The 13,937-nt window shown below is 45.3% G+C and overlaps 1 protein-coding gene across 1 annotated transcript; it reads left to right on the top strand.

The window, feature by feature from the left end:
* The first annotated feature begins 4,679 nt into the window (after positions 1–4,679).
* On the top strand, positions 4,680–6,891 carry SCP2D1 (SCP2 sterol binding domain containing 1). Its single transcript, XM_045883809.3, has one exon. The coding sequence runs from the start codon at positions 5,710–5,712 to the stop codon at positions 6,178–6,180; it is 471 nt and encodes a 156-aa protein (XP_045739765.1). The 5' UTR covers positions 4,680–5,709; the 3' UTR covers positions 6,181–6,891.
* Positions 6,892–13,937: the final 7,046 nt, after the last annotated feature.

The following is a 13,937-nucleotide window of genomic DNA, read 5'->3' as shown; positions in this document are numbered from 1 at the left end:
ACCACCATTCATCTTTAGAACTTTTTATCTTCTGGGGCACCTGGGTGGCTCAGTCGGTTAAGCATCTGACTCTTGGTTTCAGCTCAGGTTGTGATCTCATAGGTCGTGCTCTCATGGGTCCTGGGATCAAGCTCTGCGTTGGGCTCTGCGCTCCATGGGGAGTCTGCTTGAAGATTCTCTCCCTCTGCCCCTCCCGCACACTCCCTCTGTCTCTAAAATAAATAAATAAATCTTAAAAAAAGAGAGAGAAAACTTTTTTATCTTCCTATACTGAAACGATGTGCCCATTAAACAGGAATTCTCCTTTTCTTTCCTCCTTTCAGGAAGAACCACTGTTCTTTTTTTCCGTTTCTGTGGATTTGACTATTCTAGGTACTTAATATAAGTGGAATGATACACCACTTGTCTTTTGTGTCTAGCTGATTTCACTTAGCATAGTGTCTTCAAGTTTCTTCCAAGTTGTAGCGTGTGTAGGAATTTCATTCCTTTCTAAGACTGAATAATATTCCATCATGTGTCTATCACATTTTTGAAAAGATATGTGTTTTTATTATTTTTTCTCATTTTAAAGAATTTAATTCCAAGATAGTTAACATACAGTGTTATATTAGTTTCAGGTGTACAATATAGTAATTCAACAAGTCTATGTATCACTCAGTACTCACAATGACAAGTGCATTCCTTAGTCCCCATCACCTATTTCCCCCATCCCCCCACCCACCTACCCTCTGGTTACCATCAATTTGTTCTCTATAGTTAAGAGTCTGTTTCTTGATTGGTCTCTTTTTTCCTTTGCTCATTTTATACCATATTTTGTTTATCCATTCATACGTCAATGGACGCTTGAGTTGTTTCCATCTCTTGGCTGTTGTGAAGAATGTTGCTATGAACATGAATGTACTAATATCTGTAAAGTGCCTGCTTTCACCTATGTACCAGGAGTGGAACCCTGGATCATATAGTAATTCTATGGTTAATTTTCTGAGGAGCCGCCATACTGTTTCCTATAGTGCTGCGCCATTCTCCATCCCCACCAGCAGTACACAGGGTTCGGATCTCTTCACAGCCTCGCCAGCCCCTGTCTTCCATCTGTGTGTATTCCTAACAGTACCAGCCCAGGGCTTTCCACAGTCAGTGTGCAGCAAATATGTTGAGGGGATGGATATAGTGGCAAACCTGATGACCCCTGAATTCTCACATTGTCCAAATTCTTGTAGAACTTTTGATGAAATTTAGTGAGGAAAAAATCTCAGGAATTCTGGAACATTTCCTCAGAACACCTGACCTTTAGAAAGGGGTCGTCCTGATGACAATGATGACAGTGAGTTGTGGGGAGCCCTTCCTGCCTGAAGTGAGCTGCCTTTCCTTCTTCAGTGCTGGCTAATTATTGCCAGATAAAGATGTGGATCCAAGGTTATGGATCCTTCCATGAATAAGAAAAGCCACAAATCTGGATCTTAAAATGTGAAATCTCTCCTTTTGTGTGTCAGTAGCTGTGGCAGATTGCATTGCTGGTCTGTTTTTCTCTTCTCCCTGCCCCTTGCCCTGTCATGGCCCCTTCATGGGTACAGTGTGCCTCCACAACCTTGTACTTTGCACCTGGGTCTGAGAGTTGCTTTTGCTGCTGGTCCATGGGCAGGAATGGCATTGAGCCAGGGCCGAGCCTGGGCCTTTCTACTTGCTGACCTTGTACTTCTGCCGTTACCACAGGAGGGACATGCCTGGCTGGCCCATTGGTTGCAGACAGAAGGTGAGAGACACGTGTGTCTAGAAGAGCAGCCAAGCCCATCTCAGCCCAGAGCAGCAGACCCCAGCCACCCAAAAGACATGTGAGAAATAACCATTTAATGTTATATGCTTCTAAAATTTTGAGGTTGTTTGTTTTGCCACATAATATAGCAAGAGTTAACTGATACAAGAATTAATAAGAAGTTAAAATTATGCATCATAGTGTAATAATAGCAACTGACAGATATAGGAACTAAAAAAAAAAAAAAAGGATCCAGTGTTCCAGTTTTGGCTTGTGCCTCTACTTTAGACAGAGCTCATACCAGTGGCAATGTGGATCTGTCCGTGCCTCTTTTTGTTTTTAAAGTCAGGCTTATTGAGGTATAATTTACATACTTAAATGCATCCCTTTTAGTATACAGTTCTGGATTTTGACAAATACATACAATTGTGTAACCACAAGCACAATCAAGAAAAGTTCAATCACTGTCCCCCACCCCCACCAAAAAGAAATTCTTTGTGTCCCTTTATAGACAAACTCACTTTCTTCCCCTAATGCACTGGTCATTTCTTTTTTCTTTTTGCAGTTTTGCCATTTTTAGAATGCTGTATGAATAGAATCATATAATATGTCATCCTTTGAATCTGGCTTCTTCCTCTCAGCATAATGCATCTGAGGTTCATCTGTGTTGTGGAGTGAATCAAGAGATTGTTCCTTTTTGTTGCCAAGTAGTATTCCATTCTATAATTATGCCATTTTGCTTATCTGATCTTCTGTTGACGAACAGAAGATGAAGGACATAAAAGATTTGGATTGTCTCCTAGTGTTTTGCTTTAATGGACGATGCTTCTGGGAACACTCATTCTATGTCCTTCTGTAGACGTGTTTTCATTTCTCTGAGGAGAAATGAAAGAGGAGAATCTATAGGTTGTGTGCTGAGTGTATGTTGGACTTTTACCAACCTACCAAGCAGTCTTCCATAGCAGCAGCAGTGTGTGCACTCCCACCAACCCTGCGCAGGAGCCCCAGTTGCTCCACAGCCTTGACAACGCTTGCCATTGTCAGTCTTTCCAATATTCATGATTTTAGTGGGTGGGAAGAGGTATCTCACTGTAGTTTTAATTTGCGTGTCCTTGGGGACTCATGATGTTGAGCACCTTTCCAGGTGCATCTTGGCCATTCATACTGGAATTCCTTTAATGGTAGAAATATTTATAAAAGATAGGAACTCATGAAGGGGACAAATATGGGCTTGGAATTGTGTTCCCCTCTGACATGCAGAGGCAGGAGTGGCAGCCTAGTTGGGGACCTGTCTGAATAATTCAGAAGGAACAACCCTGCCCTGAGGAAAAGCAGATAAGGGTGATGGGTGGTGATGGGGGCTCGGTTTACTGTTGGTGGCTCACAGCAATCTTACTGAGGATTGCTCACCTCTTCATTTAAAATCCTCTATGCAGATGTCCATACCAGGTGGCCTCAGGGTAAAGTCTTGGTTTTGGAAGCCACTGGATTTTGTTTAACTGCTCCATGTTGATCATACCAGCTCATCCATCATGTACCAAAGAAAATATGCCAAATCTTTTTTTTTTTTTAATTTTCTGCATTCTTCCCTGAGAGAACAAAGCTACCAGCAACTCCATTTAATGTAGCTTCACTTGTGTGTAAGAACAACATGGTTAGGAAAGGGCATAGGTACTCACTTGATGGAGCTCCCAATGGCCAAACCTGGGACAGTTTGAGCAAGCAAATACCTAATGATAATAATAGATTATGACCCACAGAATAAAATAAATATCCACAAGTCCCTACTGAGATAAAGACATATTTGAACAAATAAAAAAAATGGGGGAGAAGGAGCAGCTCTTCTTACAGCAAAATTTCAATCGTTAAATCTAAAGCGAGTGATGGGGATGGAAAATGGCCATTTGGTACACATCACATTGATGAACCTCTGATGGATGCAAAGAGAGGGCTGAAGTATGATATGAAACAGAATATTGGCAAAGTCTCAGTATCTCCTATAAGTTACTAATTACAGAGGGAGAAATAGTAACTACAGTGGAGCAAACTGATAGACAACACTTTGATCAAGGTCAACATCACCAGTAATGGGACACATTGATACTATGTAGCCCCTGATATGATGCACCGAGAAGGGCATAAGATCATCTTTGTGGTATTTGGACCAAAATGCATAACCTCAACCCAATCATGAAAAAACATCAGACTGACCCCAATGAGGTCAGGGGAACTAGCCAGTATTCAAAAGTGTCAAGGTCATGATAGACAAAGACTGAAGAACTCCCAGACTAGAGGGCACTAGGGCGACATAAAAACTAAATTCAGTGCAGGACTTTGGACCAGAAGGTGGATTCTGGACCAGAAAAGGGACATTAGTGGAACAGTTGGCAAAATTTGAGTATGATCTGTAGAATATTGTAAATATGGGTACAATAGTATTGTACCCATATTTCTTTCCTGGTGTAGATCATTGTACTGTGCCATGTAAAATATTAACATTTGGGGAAGTGGGGTGCAGGTGATACAGGAACTCTACTGTTTTTATAACCTTTTTGTAAATCTGACATTATTTAAAAATAAAAGGAATATATATATATATATATATACATATGGGTTCTAGAGTCATTCTACCTCTGTTTAAACCTGGCTACCCTACTTATTATCTGTGTGACTTCGGGTAAGTCACTTCATTTCTCTTTGCCTCAGTTTCCCCATCTGTAAAATGGGAATAAAAAGAGTACCTATCTCAGAGGGTTCTAATGAAGATTAAAAGTGTTAATACATGTGCAATGCCTACAACAGTGCCTTGGCTCAGAGTGAGGGATGTGTTATTATATGCCATGATCATTTGAGGCCAGCAGCATCTTCTATTTTTTTTTTATTAACATATAATGTATTATTTGTTTCAGGGGTACAGGTCTGTGATTCATCAGTCTTACACAATTCACAGCGCTTACCATAGCACATACCCTCCCCAGTGTCCACCACCCAGCCACCCCATCCCTCCCACCCCCCACCTCTCCAGCAACCCTCAGTTTGTTTCCTGAGATTAAGAATCTCTTATGGTTTGCCTCCCTCTCTGGTTTCATCTTGTTTCATTTTTCCCTCCCTTCCCCTATGGTCCTCCATCTTGTTTCTCAAATTCCTCATATCAGTGAGATCATATGATAATTGTCTTTCTCTGATTGACTTATTTTGCTTAGCATAATACCCTCTAGTTCCATCCACGTCATTGCAAATGGCAAGATTTCATTTTTTGATGGCTGCATAATATCCCATTGTATATATATACCACATCTTCTTTATCCATTCATCTGTTGATGGACATCTAGGCTCTTTCCATAGTTTGGCTATTGTGGACATCCAGCAGCATCTTCTATTGATCTTAGGGATATTCCTCCCCCCGCCCCTTCCCCGTTTTCTCACTGTGCCTCTGAAGCTTTCTGATGCAAATCCCGGTACTGATTCTTTCTCCAACCAGCCATTTTTCTTTAAAAGCATTTCCCCTTCCACCAGCAGCTAGGTAATGCCAAATCTAGCATCAGTATCTGTGCCTTAAGGATTAAACACCACTGAGGAATCAGAATAACTGCTCTGAATTAGGGTTGTTACCGGGAGAGGTCTGCATTGGAAAGACAGAGCTCATATCACCAAAGAACCTTCTGGGGCCACTTTCTCTTATTCCCAACATGGGGTCCAGAACTTTCTGGGCCTGTGAGACCAACAGCCCTCATTGGTTTGGGGGGTGGTGGTGTGGATCTGCCTCACAATTAGCTATCTGAGGCCTCACTCCATGTCACATTTTAGTATCTGTTTGGCCAATAAGACTGCAGCACACACACCAGCCTCATTCCCTGCTTGGGCCTTACCTTTGATGTCACAATCTGACTTGTGGATATTAATCTGGCCACAGCTGCTCACAAACCAGACGGCAAGGTCAAGAGGACCAGCACAGTAAGATGTGGAAGAGAATCGACCATCAACCCAAGATCAAAGCAGTGGATGGACCTCAGGCAGGCCAGTTCAAGGAACTGGGTGCAGCTCGGGAACCTGCCATGCCACACCCTCTAGAGCTGTCAGAATTCCAGAGCTTCCCTGTGTTTGAGGATATTAGCCATCACATCAAAGAGGTGGGGGCCCAACTGGTAAAGAAAGTCAATGCCATCTTTCAGCTGGACATCACCAAAGATGGGAAGACCATTCTGCAGTGGACCATTGATCTGAAGAATGGCTCTGGGGACATGTATCCCGGATCCGCCAGGCTTCCAGCAGACACTGTCTTCACAATCCCGGAACCTATCTTCATGGAGTTGGTTTTGGGCAAAATGAACCCTCAGAAGGCTTTCCTTGCTGGCAAGTTCAAAGTGAGCGGCAAAGTTCTGCTTGGCCAGAAGCTGGAGAGAGTTTTCAAAGACTGGGCTAAATTTTAAGCATGTAAAATACCAAGGAAATGATCATAACTTCTCTTCGGTTATAATGTTGAGCGGAAATCATGCTTAAACTGAAGATTAAAACAAAAAATATCCAATATTTTTACTCAAATTCTTCCTGTTCAGGTTTGATTAATTTTCCTGCTGATGTGTTAATTTTCAGTGAGGGTTCTAGAGCAGTAAAGAGTGTTGGAGTGTATCACCTAAAATCTTTGTCTTTTTCTTTTTTTAGATTCATGTATGTTATAATAGCCACACATAGAGAAATGGGTGGTTTTGACATTTGGATTTAAATGCTTTCATGATTGAGTTCCTGAGAATTTTGTTTGTTTGTGCTTTGGGGAAAGAAGTGCCAACCATCATTGTGTTGGTTTGCATTCCACTTGGTAACTTGGTTCTTCGAGATTTTAAATTTACAGAGCTCTAAGAGGGTGGCCTCCACAGCTATGTGGGTGGAGCAAGGCATAGAGGGGATGAGCTCTTGGTGTATCACGACTTCAGATAGATTTAATTCTAAGAGAATCCAGGGGCTTGGAAGATGTTCTAGGCTACTGGATCTTAAACTAGAGCATGCATCACAGCACCTGCGAGACAGGTAAAAGCCCAGATCAGGATTTCAGTGCCATAGGTCTGGGCTGGGGAGAATGTGCATTTCTAACAAGTTCCCAGGTGATGCTGATGGGACCACCCCTGGAGAACCCCTGTCCTAGTTCATGCTGCAGCTTTCAGTATTGGTTGAAACTATTCTGTTCTAGACCAATGAGATGTTGCCATTATTTAAATGAGATGTTTCCGTGACTTAAAGGATCTCCTGGAATCCCCCCCATCCTGTAGGCCATTTTTGAATTGTCAGGGGCTTGTGCACTGAGCCTTTTACAAAACCAAGGGTCATCCTGGGAGACTTTCCCTTCTGGAAGACCTGTCCATACATTGGGAGGGCTGGGAATGAAGCCAGCTGCAGCCTGATGTGACCTCTATGGGTAAGTGTGTGTGACACTTGTTCGCATATGATCTATGTATACTTTTACCTTGTATACCTTTATACTCTGAAGCCCACATGGAAGGTTCCTTAAAACAGCCATGCTCAAAACCCATGCCTACCAAATGATCCAGCTATTCCATTCTGGGTATTTTTCCAGGAGGAAAGGAAGCATATGTACAAGTACAAAAATGTGTTTGTGAGTGGGTTCACAGCAGTTGTATTTGTGATAGTTCTAGACCGTAAATAAGCCAAATGTCCATCAATAGGTGAATGGATGAACCAATGGTGCTCTGTCATACCCTGGAATACTACTCAGCAATAAAAAGGAATGAATTATTGATGTACATACAATGGCATGGACGAATGTCAGATTATTCTGAGTGGCAGAAACCAGAGAAAACCAAGTACACACTATGCGGTTCTATTTATGTAACATACTAGGAAATGCACACTGTGGGGACAGAAAGAGACAGGGATGGGGAGCAGGGAGGTTTGGGGGGATTATTAATGGCTACGAGGATGCTTGGGGGTGACAGACAGATTCATTATCTTGAATGTGCTGATGGTTTCACAGGTGTATATATAGGAAAAACATCACATTGTATACTTTATATACCCATGGGCAGCTTATTTTGTGTCAATATAAACTCAGTAACACTGGAAAACCTGCTGCCCTCATCCGAAGTGCAGGCTTTATAAAGAGGATTTAAAGCTCTACCTGTCTCGGGCGCCTGGGTGGCTCAGTTGGTTGGGCGACTGCCTTCGGCTCAGGTCATGATCCTGGAGTCCCGGGATCGAGTCCCGCATTGGGCTCCCTGCTCGGCAGGGAGCCTGCTTCTGCCTCTGACCCTCCCCCCTCTCATGTGCTCTCTCTCTCTCATTCTCTCTGTCTCAAATAAATACATAAAATCTTAAAAAAAAAAAAAAAAGCTCTACCTGTCTCTCAGCACCTGTCCTCTGACCTCATCACGTGCCTACCTGTCCCGGCCGTTACTGATTTAGATGGCTCTGCAGACATCCTAAGTTCCCACTGTCAGAAAAAGGCAGAGTGAGGGCTTGTTGCTAACAACATCTCCTTCTCTCAGTGGGAAACAAAGACCCACAAAATACCCTGGCCTTTGTTTAATTCATGTTCAGCCTTGTGGGAAGGGACTGAGGGCCCCTTACTGAGGGTTTATGAGTGGGGACACGGAGCACTCCCTGGTTTCTTTCCTCTCCCGGTCATTAGGTAAGTGATGTGTGTGGTGCTCCTGCCAATGCCCCTGCCTAGCCAAGCGGTGGGCATCTCAGAGGCTTCAGTCTTGCCTTGCCTAGTCCAGGCACCTCCATTAGAGCCATATTTATCGGTGTCAGGCATAGCCGGGCAGGTGTTTGGGATGCTGTGTTTAGGGAAATGGCTTGCCCAAGCTCGTTCCCTGAGTTGGCCCTAGCCTCTGGGGACCGGCCTTGAGATAGGGGTTGCTCAGAGATGGGTTGGAGGTGGAGAGGGGTGTGAGGCAGGGAGGGGCTGCAGAGGGTCACGTCTAGGCTGCCATCGGCCAAAGGGAGGCCCATCCCATAGGGTGGCCAGTGACTTATGACCCGTTATGACTTGGAACAAAAACATGACCTGTGCCAATGAGATACCTTTCTCAGGAATTTGGAACTGGGAGGCAGAGAGACAGAGCTACAAGTGAGCAGTAGGAATGGAATCCCGCCTGAAAGGCTGGGATGTGGCGTGGGGGGTGGGTGGGTGAGGGAGATGCTGTGGGGGATGGGTAGCTACCCTGGTAGGAGGTGGACTTGGAAGAGCCAAAGCCTTGAGTAAGGAGAGGGATCTGGTTCACATCTGAGAGAAGACTTCAGACCTTGGGAAACACAACAGCAAACCCCTTTTCAAAAGGAACAAAATTGCTCAGTGCTGGGATGCCATGTAGAACAGCTGGGAGGACTCAGATTTTGGAATCAGAAATATAGTTTTGAGCCCTGGGTTATAAGCACAGGGAATTACTGAACCACTCTGCACCTCAGCTGCCTCACCCAGAAATGAGGTGAGTGGCCCTTATGACATCAGGTTGTTGGGTGGCTCCTAGTAGGTCATGCCCAGTGTAGTCACTGGCCCAGGTGGGTTTTCCATGCATATGAGTGCATGCATGGACTCTTCTGGATGAGAGGGAAGGGGGTGACTTTCCCTGGCTCCCTACTGCCTCCCAAGAAAGTCCATACTTGGGGCTTTTGTGCTCTGCTCTGAGGACCTTCTTTCTGCCTTTTCACTTACACTCAGTTGATGTCCTAGAAGGTCACATCTGGCTCAAAACACACATCTGCATGTTGTTTGGTCCGTACAAGTTTGGCAGTACAGTGTTTATGGTGTTTGAATGAAGATGTTTTATATAAAAATTGGATTTCTGGATTCTCTTGAAAAACTGGATGATTTGGTCACACTAAGCCTGTATTCCTGCCAGGCAACAGCTCAGGAAACAGGGAATGGGGTGCTCTTGGGACGGGTTTGGGCCCCACCCTCCACGCTGCCTCCTTGATTCCCAAGCTGAATTTGGTGGTCCTCTCTCCTTGAGCCTGCATTGTTGTTTCCTCCATCTGCGCCTGCTTGGCTGAGGCCCCTGCAGGTGTTTGCCTTCATGACTGCACCCCCCACACACACATAATACATGGTCCCCTCTAAGGGAAATACCCTGTGTTCATTTTCTATTGCTGTGTGACAGATTACCACAGTTGAGCAGCTTAAAACAATACCCATTCATGATCTCACAGCTTCTGCAGGTCAGACATCTGGGTGGGCTCAGCTGGGTCCTCTGCTCCGGTCTTATCTCACAAGGGCTAAAATCAAGGTGTTGGCCAGGCTGGGCTCTCACCTGTGCACTTGGGGGAAGAATTGTTCCAAGCTCATTTGGTGGTGGCCTTATTCAGTTCTGTGTGGTTGTAGGACTGAGGCCCATGTTTCCTTGTTGGTTGTCAATCAAGGACGCTCTCTCAGCTCCCAAAGGTCACCCACATTCCTGCTCACGTGGCTCCTCCATCTGCAAAGCCAGCAGTGGCGTGTGTGGTCCTTTTTAGGCTTCAAACCTCTCTGAATTCTTCTGCCTTCATCTTCTGTCTCCTTTTAAAGGATTTGAGGGATTGTGTTGGGCCCACCCAGATAATCCAGGATAATCTCCCTATCTTAATGTCAGCTGATTAGTCCCCTTAATTACATATGCAGAATCCCTTCTGTCATGTCAGGTGATGCAATGGACTGAATGATTATGCCCCCCCCCCCCCCCCCGCCAAGTTCACATGAGCTCCCTCTTTTCCACTATGTGAGGCTACAGCAAGAAGACGTCACCTACAAGCCAGGAGGAGAGCTTTCACGTGATGCTGACCATGCTGGCACCTGATCTCAGACTTCCAGCCCCCAGGACTGGAGTAATAAATATCTGTTGTTTAAAACACCCAGTCCACAGTATTTTTGTTTATGGCAGCGTGAGCGGATGGGTCATGTATTCATGGGAATGGCATGTCATCACATCCTCAGTCCTGGGGTCCATATTCTGCCTATCTCTCCCCCATCCCCCCGAATCTACGATCTAAATCCTACCCACCTTTCGTTGAGGAAGCGGCCCTGATTCAGTTGTCATCCTCCTCTCCCACAGTGCTTCTGACCCTCTTGTTTCCAGCCCCAGGCACTGACTGTGGGTGGCTGACCTCCTGTCTGGGCCACCGAGACATCTTGGTTTGCTCAGGACAGTGTCTCATTTGGCTCGATGTTCAGTTAGCAGTGCTGCCTCCTTCAGCAGGGTCCCAGTGTGGATGACAAGTTAGGTGGCTCACCTGCACACCTCCCAGTCCCAGTATGCTCCTGGTTTCACTTTGTCTCATCCTTTCAATGCCCGATACCCACTGTACACTCCATAAGTATCTGTCGAATGGATAAATGAACTCCTTAAAACTTTTTTGAAAAACATGCATGTGGAAAAAGAATTCAAATAGCACAAAGGAATATACAGAGAAAATTCAGTTCTTCATGCTTTTCCTGACCCCCTTCTCCTAATTTTATACCAAGAGGCACCCACGGTTACCAGTTTCTTGTGTGTTCTTTCAGATATGTACACAGCCCCTTAATGTACAAGTTCCACCTTCCACTTTTTTGTTTTTACAGGAATGGTAGCTGACTACAGATGCTATTCCCCACCTTGCATTTTAAAAGGTTACACATAGGTCTCTTCTTCAAAGAGTGCTCTCCTGCAGGATTAAAAGTTTGACTTCACTTACCCCACTGAAACTCTTCTCACATTTTGCTGTGTTCTTTAGGAAAAAGCTCAAAATGGGCAGCTTTACTGGTGAAGGTTGCAAAATGGACTCCTCTCCATTAGAAGTGGGATTTTTTACCCTCATTGTTGAAGAAGTCCTGCCAATCCTCAGTGTCCCAGGGGCCATGTGTGGAGCTGGAGGCTGCCCTTGCCCATGGCTTCTCCTGACCCTCCCATCCTTCTGGCCTCCTGTCTTCTCAAGGGCACACAGAGAGTGCCAGGTGTGATGGGCTCCTGATGGGGGATGCAGAAGACCCTGGTGGACCTTTTCTCTCTAGGACCCGAAGTGTTGTCTGATCTGTGAGAGGGAGCCCGAGCTTTAAAGTAGGAATCAACAGATAGAGCTAGAGAATCAGGTACTTCTGCAATAGGTAGAGATTGAGGTAGGAGAGAGTGAGGCACTTGGGTAGTCCTAGGTCCATGAATGGGAATCCTGAGTTTCCCTGTAGCTGGGACTAATCCATTCATTTGCTTGAAGCCCAAAAGGGGACAAAATCTATTCTGATGAAGGACTTTTATCACTTTTCTGTTAGAGACACAGGAATGTCTCTCCTGGGAGACTGCCACTCCCCCGCTAGGCCCCCCCCCAGTTTTATGTGGGTGTTAATGAGACCCCACACTTGGCCAGTTTTTCTGTTTTCCTGCCTAGGGGTGGGAGGAGGGAAACCACCCCAAGTGATGACCATGGGACACCTAGTGCTGAAATGAGGAACTCCTTCCAGGGGACAGCTCAGAGATGTGGGTGTCAGCTCATATACTGGGCATCCTCAGAAAATGGCTCTTCATCTGTGTGTAGCCTGCTTTATACTCTTCAGGGGATTTGCATCTCTCTGATTCGGCAGGTAGTACAGGGGAAGTGTTGAGTGCAAGTGTTGAGTCATGTGAGCCGTGACTGAAGATAATCTTGTATTGAAATGCTATCATTTCATTGATTGAACAGCTCATTCATTCAGCACACTTTTATGGTGCGTCTGCCATGAACGGGCTCTGTGCTCAGCATTGAGATGCAGTGGTGGATGAAGCACTTCTTCTCGACCCAAGCAGACAATACCACATTGGAAAACAATCCTTAGGACAGGAACCTGGGGCTCAGAGAGGCTAAAGGTACTCCGAGGCTAGGCTGGTGGAAGGAGTTAGGTCAGGTCTTGGGCTAAAAGAGCTTCGCTGGGATGCTACCTCTTCAGCTTGGAAAAGGCTTGGCTATGTACCAGGCCTAGAAGGGATGGGGGCAAATGGCTCATGACCCCTGTTGAGATTTCTCTGATTTCCCATGCTAGGGTGTAGACCAGACTGATTCTGGAACCTGGAGCAGCAGTTAGGGCCCCCAATTTTTTGCAGCTGATTTCCTCACTTCCCAGGGAGCAAATGGTGTCTCAGCCCCCAAAGGTAGGTCTGTTCATCTGTGTTTAGGCATGAGATCCAGGAGAGCACCAGCAATGAGGGCAAGGTTTCTGTTCTGGAGAGTTTAAGTTAGGGCAGATTTTAGATTTTTAGCAGTGAGCTGCCAGATTTCATTTGTTCATAGACTGACTGATTAATTCATTAATCTCATAAATATTTGTTGAGCATTTGTCATGTGTTAAACACTAATGATATTAAGCTGGTAATACACCAGTTATTTATGAGACTAGGATTCATTCCCATTGGTCAGACCCTGTTCTGATGGGTTTCTTCTTCTTCTTTTTTAAAAAACTGATTTATTTATTTGAGAGAGAGAGAGAGAGAGAGCATGAATAGGAGGGGCAGGGGGAGAGGGAGAGAGAATCTCAAGCAGATTCTGCGTGGAGCGCAGAGCCCAATATGGGGCTCCATGTGGGGCTCAACTCGGGGCTCGATCTCATGACCCTGAGCCAAAACCAAGAGTCAGATGCCTAACCAGCTGCACCACCGAGGGGCCCTGTTGGGTTTCTTCTTTACTATACTGTTACTAAACATTCTGGAAATCACTGCTGGTTCTAGATGCTGGGGCGGGGTGGGGGCGGGGGAGCGGACAGCGGCAAGCTGAGGTTCTTCTTCTCCCAGCCTTTCATTTTTCAGATGGGGGACATATGTGGGTGGTGGGGAGACAAACAATAAACAGTAAACAAATAACCAAGCCAAATGATTTCAGTTGACCTTTGATCAATGCAGGTTTGAACTGCACAGGTCCACTTATGCGTGGATTTTTTTTCCATTAACAAAAAAATACAGAAGTTCCTTTCTGTCACTTGTATCTGAGCTTGCAGTGACAGCCATGGCACAGCATCTTGCACCCAGTAGGTGCTTCCTGAATGTTTGGGGCATGAATCAGGAGGCAGGACAAGTCCAGAGGTACAGAAACAGCCCATGCTGGGAGCTGTGTGATTCACCTGGTGTCTGACCTGCTCCATGGTCATGGACTTTGGACCCCACTTGCTTTCAGAGGGAAACTCTTATGGCTGGAAGGAATTCTGCCCAGTGTCCATGCTGGCCCATCTCATGAAGTACCCACAAACAGCTGTTGAAGATCC

This window comes from Mirounga angustirostris, unplaced genomic scaffold, assembly GCF_029215605.1.
Source record: "Mirounga angustirostris isolate CCGP_5_RB_7025 unplaced genomic scaffold, mMirAng1.0.hap1 SCAF_10, whole genome shotgun sequence".
Lineage (NCBI taxonomy): Eukaryota > Metazoa > Chordata > Mammalia > Carnivora > Phocidae > Mirounga > Mirounga angustirostris.
Note: the sequence above shows the minus strand (reverse complement) of the source record. Positions and strands in the feature narration are given on the sequence as shown.